The 9,205-nt window shown below is 36.9% G+C and overlaps 1 protein-coding gene across 1 annotated transcript; it reads left to right on the top strand.

The window, feature by feature from the left end:
* The first annotated feature begins 3,837 nt into the window (after window positions 1-3,837).
* Window positions 3,838-7,455, top strand: cited1 (Cbp/p300-interacting transactivator, with Glu/Asp-rich carboxy-terminal domain, 1). The gene is made up of 2 exons (XM_060874706.1): window positions 3,838-4,190; window positions 5,836-7,455. The coding sequence occupies exon 2, from the start codon at window positions 5,839-5,841 to the stop codon at window positions 6,304-6,306; it is 468 nt and encodes a 155-aa protein (XP_060730689.1). The 5' UTR covers window positions 3,838-4,190; window positions 5,836-5,838; the 3' UTR covers window positions 6,307-7,455.
* Window positions 7,456-9,205: the final 1,750 nt, after the last annotated feature.

Raw genomic sequence — 9,205 nt, 5'->3', positions numbered from 1 at the left:
CTGTGATAAACTTGTGTGACAACCTTGTAACAGCTTCCTGATCCAGCTATGAGAATGTTTTCAATATGTTCTTTAAAATATATAGAGAATATAAACTTAATATGAAAACATTTTGCTAAAAATAAATAAATAAAAAGTCAGTTCCCTATACATCTGGTGATCTTCACATTTCAGGTAAAACACTGAATACATTCCCACCTGGAGAAATGTACCAGCACCATGTTAGCAGTTCCTTTTAAGTGTCAGCTGATTGATTTCCATCACTGTGTTGATGCTCATGGCGTTGGAAAGGACATGAATGGTTATTATGGTCGTGTGTCCACATAGATTTGAGCACTTTTTTTGGAAAAATTGTATGAATATGACACATCTGACACAAACCTGACAGAATATTTGAAAAAGTTTCTATTTTAAAGGCACTTATAAAATTCTTTTTGAGGCCTGGTTGCCTACTTAGAAACAGATGAAGGGTGCGCCTATGAGTTCATGTAAGGGTTCACGCCCATGTAGCATGAAGACACACCCAGCAGTCTGCTGTCTACAGACATATCATCTTGAGCAAATGGCTGTCTGTCAGCATTCCCTGCTGAGGGGTAGGTTATTTTTCACTGTGGCAGTGTTGTGCCAAAGCTGTGCTGTTATACTGTTATACTTTCTTGTCCTTGTTTTCTGAGTGGGTTTTAGTCTTTTAGTTTTAGAAGGCCGTTTTGTCTCACTTTCTTCATTTAAAGTATTTTTTAGTAACCTTTGTCTGTGAATAGGGTTGGGGTTAGGGTTAAATGGGGCACCAATCACAGGGCACCATGAACACACACATTCACACCTGGGGGAATTTTACCATCATCAGTTCACTTAAGAGCATGTTTTTGGACTTTGGAAAACAGACATTTACCAACCAGAGATGCAACCAGGCACCCTGGAGCTGTGTGTTGCCAATGCTACCACTACACAGCAGTACCTCATATCAAGCATTTCATTTATCTTCAGTAACTGCTATGTCCTAGTAATGGTTGTGGTTGTTCAGGGGACATTCCCAAAGAAATGAAAGTCGCACATAAGGTCAATTAATAATAGCCAGTCCACCTAACAGCATGTTTTTGCACAGTTGAAGGAAGAAACCCACATGGACACGAGGACAACATGTGAAACTCCACACTCAACAGTAATCTGAGCTCAGGCTCAAAACATGGACCCAGTTCACTTTGAAATGGCAATGCTACCTGCTGCACCATCATGCTATCCTCATTTTAAACATCTGCCCATATTTCTTGAATTATTCACTAGAATAAACCTCATGACCTGACATTAGTTAAATAAGTAGATATTACAGAAAAGGCACATTTAGGGACATTTGTGAGAAAATAGAGAAAGCAGAAGTAATATAATGAAACCTGTCAGTGAGAAGAAGTCAGTAGATTAAATTTTTTTTATTGTAAAAATGAAATACAGACAGTTAATGGGTGAATATTAAAATTTAATACTTTTACATATGGGTATTTTAATACTTCCACACAGGGTTAAAGCCACTGCCTAAATGACAATTTATTCTGCAGGTTTGCATCATCACGCCTCTTTCTCTCTCTCTCTCTCTATCTCTCTCTCTCTCTCTCTCTCTCTCACACACACACACACACACACACATACGTTTGTGCGCACCTGCTCATGCTCCTCCTTTGACTTCCCAACGGGTTTATGCAAAGTGCTCATCTGGCCCTATTACACGGCAACAGCCTCTTACTGCCACACATATAGACATTTTTTTCACACAAGATCAGTTACGCCTAATAAATATATATTTCAATGTTTTCTTTTCTCTAAAGTTAGCTTTAAGGGTTAAAGCAAACACATTTTTTGGGAATCTGTTTTGATTTTGTGCCCAGAGTTCTGTGATCCATGTCTTGGGCGTTTACAAGCAAACGGTAAACTGTCTCTCTTATTTGCATCCCGTTTCCCCAGAGGAGTTGCCTAAAGGAACCATCATTCTGCTCCTCATCTACATGTGAACTGTGTAGACTAAAGGGTTCAAAGTGCCAGATGTAGGATGAATCCCAAACATCAATATTTGTAATGAGAGTCTTTATTGGGATTGAGACAAGTTAACAGTTACTGAGGAAAAATTAAATGCATGTGCGGTTTGCAACAGCCGTCAAAACAGTCATTATGCCTTAAAGCAGTGCATTATGGGACTATCAGGCATTTCTATTAGAACTGATTTTATGTGGTTTAGGTATTTCTTTAAATTAATATATGAAAAACAAGATCTAGATATATTTTGTACAGCAATTGGGACAGAGGATAAGATAAGATGACAATTAAATAAGGTTTTAACAAGTTAACATAAACTTTAGCAACAATTTTAATTTAAAGTATTCTGTCCCTTGTCAGCTTGAAATGAATGTTACTTATTCTGTAACCTATTAAAGCTCCAAGTCCTAATCAGATTACCTATAATATAAATATTTGCTCTGAATATCAGGCTGTGTTGAAGCAGCATGTCTACAGGGTAAAATAATCCTTTACCTCTAATCAGTTCCTGAGGTTTTCATATCTTTACAGTAGCATGACCAAAAGCATTATCAGAATCAGAATCAGATTTATTGGCCAAGTGTGTTGACACACACAAGGAATTTGGTTCCAGCAGTTTGTGACCCTCAACGGTACAGACATAAATAACACTATACTATACAAGAAAACAATGCAGATGATGAGATACAATGTAGACAGAATGAGTATAAAATGTGGATATAGAATGAATAAAATATATAAAATATGAATATAGAATATGAACGATCAGTTATGTACATAAAGTGTGGGAGTGCAAATAACAATATTGTGCAATATTATGCTTTTGTGCAATATACAGCAGCAGAAGTGTGTAATATACAGATGATTTGTTGACTGACAGTAATGATAATGCAGCACTTATAGTGAATATAATTATGGTGAGTTGTTGATTGCCTGGGGAAAGAAACTGTTCCTGTGTCTGGCAGTTTTAGTAAGCATTATAGCTGTTCTAGTAAAAACTATGGATCTGTCTGTCATAGGCTTATCCAGAAATCCTATATACAGGATCTATTCTGCAAATAAAATATAATTAGATGCCTCATTGTGTTTGTCCTCTTTTGTTGCAACTCTATAATATGTATATTATAAACTGGACACACTAGTGTCTGTGGAGTATGGGGTTTTTACACTTATATAGACATAGTTTAAAACGAGAGAAAAAGAAATCCACCATTATGAAGTGTTTTTTGCTGCTGACAGTGATTTTGAGGATATAATCAGTGTGAATTGTTTTGAAGCTTTGTTTTGTTTTGTCGTCCGAATTGATAGTTACTGACTGGGTTATTATTGGAGCCGTTGCTGAAGTCTGTGTGTGTGTGTGTGTGTGTGTGTGTGAATAGCCAGCATCTGTCCACTTAGCTCTCTTTCACAACAGCTTAGGAGAAAACACGGACAGAACATTGGACTGGACTTTAAACCTGAAGTAAAACCACTAGTCTAGTACCCTTTTACATCTGTATTGGCTTGGATAACAATTTTAGCATCATACTGTTTAATATTCTAGACCAAAGATTTAAATATATAGATGATATTTCCTATATAAACCATAATAAAACACATACATATGTGCTGAGCACATGGACACACTGCCTGGTTTAAAATGTTCTCTATTAATATGTGCATTTATAGTTCAGAAGGCTGCAGAGTTTTAACTATATTACATCACTGATTCCCTGGTTTACCTTGAATATATTGTAGGGAAATCACATTAGGTTTATTTAGGCAATGAATTCAACAGGAGGGCTTTTTTTTTCCATACCATCCATGTGACTCACAGGTTTAAATTAAAGGACTGAAACTAATTAAAGTGCAATGTTTTTCAGTCCAGTCCCAGGGATCCGCTCCGCATTAATGAGCTGACTCCAGTGAACGCGCTCCGTGTGTGTGTGTGTGTGTGTGTGTGTGTGTATATTTAGGCTTAGTGCCTTTGATTGAGGAGCTGGACTCTCAGATCCTGCTGAGGGAAGAGAGACAACTCTTCATCGGCGTGTATAACGCGCTTTGCATCTTTCACGGAAACGTGTCAACGCACGTTTATTCATCCTACAGATATTTTGTGATTTGCCTTGAAACCGGCGTGATACTGATCCCCAAGCGCACACAAGACCCTGCTGACTTTCTCTAAGGTAAATTATCACAAATACAAATAAGCTGTGATGTTGTTCTGTAGTTTATCTATGACCTTTTGTGTATCTTTTGCATATTGTCATTTGTTTTCTTTAATCAAAGTAGTTAAATTAAGGGATCCCCCCAAAAGTTGGTGTATGGTGATGAGAGAATGTTTTACATTTTGTAATGTTTTATTAGAAACGTACTTTTTATAGTGTTTCTGCTTGAAGTTAATGAATCACTCCCTTTGTTTTTTTTTTTTTTTTACTGTGTTTTTAATATGTATAATCCACTGGTCAAAATGTTGTGTCCATGTCAGTTGGGTGAATGAAACAAACTTCAACTAACTTGTAACATAATTAGTTTTGTAACAGATACCACTAATGACTGGTTAATCCCAACCATCTTACTGGCTAGAGAGAGAGAGAGACAGACAGACAGATAGGCAGGAGCTTGGCTTGTGGTAGAGTAGTTCTTAAGAAAAAAAAGTCTTGCCTGTGACATTTCTGGCACTATGAATTGTTTCCTTTGGGAAAAGATCCCGGGACTGTTAGAAATACTATTTGGAGTTTATTGCACATTTTTTGTCATTGACCTCATCACACAGGTGTGCTGAATTAAATAATCTTCTATAAAAAGTCTGAAATACTTAATGCTTTATAATGAAGGCAACAGTTTATGACAGACAAGTGATTAAACAATTCTCCCTTTGGACTAACACATCCATTTGGTCAATGCTAATCAAGATGTAGGCTTAACCATGTATGTAACTGCTTCCAGGCAATGAATAATGCACACAATGTCTTATCATGAAGTTCCTGAGCTGAATGCCCCACAGCTGTCGGCGTCAGGGAGGGCTGATGAGATGAGCTTGTGTATTTTGCTCCTTGCTAGAGGCCTGTTACAGCTGCATGCCAGCATTTTGCAATTATGTCTTTCGCTAAACATGAGCCTAAAGAGGAATTCAGGGAAATGGGGCAGTGTGAATGATTAAGTGCCTCAAAGTCAGCCTTATGACTCTCACACTGGGAGTGAAACGGGGTCACATGACTTCACTACTACATTCATAGGCTCCTAAATAGTCCCCAAGCATATTCTGTTCTATAATGCTATTAAATTATTAGGGAACTGATTTATAAACTTCAGTAAGAGTTTGCCTAACCAGCTTCATGACTGCCTCATGGCTATGAACACAGTATATGGTGCAAATTGTACATTAATAAGTAGCTTGTTTAAAAATTATTGCTGTATTGTGTGCCATTAGCAAAAAAAAAATAAAAAAAAAATCTAATGTTGTTTCTACTTAATACTCATTCATGTTGCTCAAAGATTGGGGCTTATAATTTGCTGCCCATTAAGAATGTACAGGTGCAGCTCAGTAATTACCAGGGTTTACTGAGTGCTTTGTAATTTAGTTGATGCTGCATGATTTATAATAAATTGACTCAACTGACAAACTAAGTGTTTTTGTTGGATTGCAAATGCGTTTTGGAGGTAAAGAGGCATATTTTTTGCTCATAGAATTGGTTTAGTGATTGATTTTAAATGTTAGCATTAACCCAAATATGGTGAAAGTTGTGTTGTAGGATTACTCTTTGTTGGGAAAACATCATAATTACTCTGCCTGCCTCACTATTTACACAACTTTCCTTGTGTCACCAGGTAATGAGCTTACTGCTGATTTCTAGCTCAAGCATGAAGGACCGTGACTCTCTGACCCTCCTGCACTACACAAACTCTGGCAAAACTGGTCCACAGTACCCACCTCCCAATCTCCACTCTTCTTCTCCTGGCATTACCAAGTCCCAGCCCTTCTGCCTGCAGTCCAGCCAGCACCTCATAGCCTCCATGCAGCTGCAGAAACTCAACAGTCACTATCAGAGCCTGGCTGCCTCTTCTACGGTTTCTTCTGGACCTAACAGAGGATTTGGCAATGCTTCAATGAGTCCGACACAAATCTCTGGCCCTGGGATGGCTCAAGGGCCTGGGATCATAGATTCTGATCCAGTGGATGAGGATGTCCTGATGTCTCTGGTAGTGGAGCTTGGTTTGGACAGGGCTAATGAACTTCCAGAGCTGTGGCTGGGCCAGAATGAGTTTGACTTCATATCAGATGTCCCTGCTGGGTGCTGACCCCTAAAAGAAATTCGCCAATCACTTTTTTGGCTGCTTCCTTTTTTGCACCTGAGACACTGTTGGATGGCTCATGAAAATGTGAGACTGTTTTTGAAGGCTCATTTCATGTGTAAAGACAAATCCAAGCTGCAGAGATATAGGGATCTCTCACAATCAAAAGACTACTTGGACCACTCCAGCAGAGGCTCTCTTGAAACTAAAACTTGGTTACTCTTGCTATTCACATTGCGATCTTGCTTGTTATAATCCTTTCCACCTTTTCAAGCTCTGGTTTCAAAGTGGTGCAAGAATTTCTCACAAGTTTCCAGACATGGAGTAATGTCATAAGCTTCACACATGGACTAGACCTGCAACACAACTAAATGTTTTTTTTTTTCCCCAATCCAAGTCTACTACAGAAGTAGGCCAATTTTTTTTTTTTTTTAACTTGAGTGGTCATCTTCACCAACTGAAGTCTAAACTACAACAAAATGTGTGAATCCACAATACATTTCTTGTGAAAGATTAGATATTTATGTGGTCTAATGAATTGGCTTCATCCATTGGCACCTGCCATCTGTGGGTTCTGTCCATACGAGCAGCCGGGTGGTGTTTCTCTTCTGTAATGGAAGGTGATCCTGAAACCAGCATGGGCTACTCTTTTCCAAAATGCATGTCATCACAAGACTCCTTTCCATTGGGGTAACCTGATCTATGCGACAGTTTTCCATGGGTAAATATATTAATGATGGACGTGTCCATTTACTCCACTCGTAGTCTCACTTTAGTTCTAGAAGGATTGTGAGCAGAACTAGAAACTCTACAGATTATTTCAAGCAAACTAAAATAGTTTAGATTATGAACCCTATAAGAGCACTATATTTGTATGTGTTTAATCAAGTGTCTTTTTTGTTTTTGTATAAGAATAGAAAAATGATCTAAAAGACTCTACTGTCATGATGTTTAGCGTTGACTAATGCAGACCTGTGTTTATAAAATAATTGAATAATCTGAAGTGAATCATAAGTGGTGATTTGTTTTTTTTTGTTAGCACTTTCCTTCCATCTTGTGTAATTTTTCTACAAAAGATGTGATCACTGTTCTATTTAAAGTGTATTCCATTTTGTTTTTCAAAATATACATAAATAAAAAGTACAGACCTAAAAACTTTTACTCTAATTTTTTTTTTTTTTTTTTTGTTCTGCCGATGATCGAGACCTGGAATGAGGGACCCAGCAGAACACAAAGAAATACATTAATTAGAGACAAATAATCAATGAATCGCTACCTGTTGATACTGTCAGTATGATGTACCAGTGTTATATACCATGAAAATTGTATAGTCCAAATTATAGAAAACAATTTCTGCACTGTATTGAGAAACTTCTGAAAGTTGTGTTTATATATCTGTCTATTTTAAAAAGATATGTTTCATACCCACCACGAACAAGGACACTATCATATAGGACATTTGCATTCATTCCACACTGAGCTGAAATTTTAACATTTCGCGTTAAGCGATACAGTGCCATCTAGTGGACCTTTTAATGAATCTTTCCATTCTTCGTAAAAAATGTTTTTAGCATGAGTCGTGTACTGTGGAAACCAGGCACTGATTCACATGCACTAGTTCACACACTGTTAAATATTATGCATGAACACACATGAAGTACAAGTCACACACAAATGAGGAAATGGGAACAAAGATGAAGGCCATCGTTAACAGATAAGTCACTGAGCCACTATCTTCTATCATAAACACAAAGCTGTCTGTCCCACTGCCTGGTATTTCCTGAACGAGATTGTCTTTCATGCAGAAGTGATATCTGACTAAAAATAAAAGCTGTTACATGTTAAACCACTAACTTTGTCTTTGTCTGAGATAAGATTCATTAATATACATATTTAACACTTCCTTATTTTTACACACACAATTCACAGCAGAAAAAATAGTCAAGTTTTTAACAGTCATAAGCAGCTTATGCAAAACATCACAATATTTCCTACATACTGCTCCTGTGAGTCATTCGCTAGTTCATACAATAGTCATTGTTTCTTGGCAGTGTTTATTTTCACTGTTTGTACTCTAGAGATAAAGATAAAGACTGTCCCATTGACTAACTGATTTGGATAAATTTAAGTGCTCTTCTATGAAAGGGTAATGCCATAGTTCTCTACAGTTACAAAATAATAATAATTATTATTATTATTATATTGTGATGATGTTAGGTTGTTATTGAGGGACATATTAAGCTAAAGGGCAGCAAAAACATCTGTAAATTGTGTACATTCATTAACTAGGTTCTTTTTAAGTTTCTGAATACAGAATGAGCCTGAATATTTTATTCCTAATGATGAACTGGTAATTACACTAAACAATATTATGAATTTATAAAAATACAGTTAATTCATTTAAAATATCCAGTATATCCTTTCCTCCTTAATAGTGTGTGTGTGTGTGTGTGTGTGTGTGTGTGTCTGTGTGTCTGTGTGTGTGTGGTGGAAATAGAAATGAGACAGGAATATTTGCATATAGCACATTTAGCCTTATGATTCACACGATAGTAGAATCATTATAAGGATTTTTTAAAATTGTTGACTGATTAAAAAGTCTAAATTAAAAAGTCTTCTAGTTTCAAGTCAAGTCAAAAAGCTTTTATTGTCATTTCAACCATATATAGCTGATGCAGTATATATTGAAATTACACAATGTTTCTCCAGGACCACAGAGAACAAAAACAGAGCTACAAAGGACAACACAGAGCTAAAGATCTGAAGAAAGTTAGTCCTAGACACATAGTGCATCTGTGAAACCTGGTGCAAACAAACAATACAACACACTACAAGACAATACACAAAAGCAATGCCGACCAGAGTACAGAGTGCTGTATATTCTACAGTACATGTGAAAAATATA

This window comes from Tachysurus vachellii, chromosome 7, assembly GCF_030014155.1.
Source record: "Tachysurus vachellii isolate PV-2020 chromosome 7, HZAU_Pvac_v1, whole genome shotgun sequence".
NCBI lineage: Eukaryota > Metazoa > Chordata > Actinopteri > Siluriformes > Bagridae > Tachysurus > Tachysurus vachellii.
Note: the sequence above shows the minus strand (reverse complement) of the source record. Positions and strands in the feature narration are given on the sequence as shown.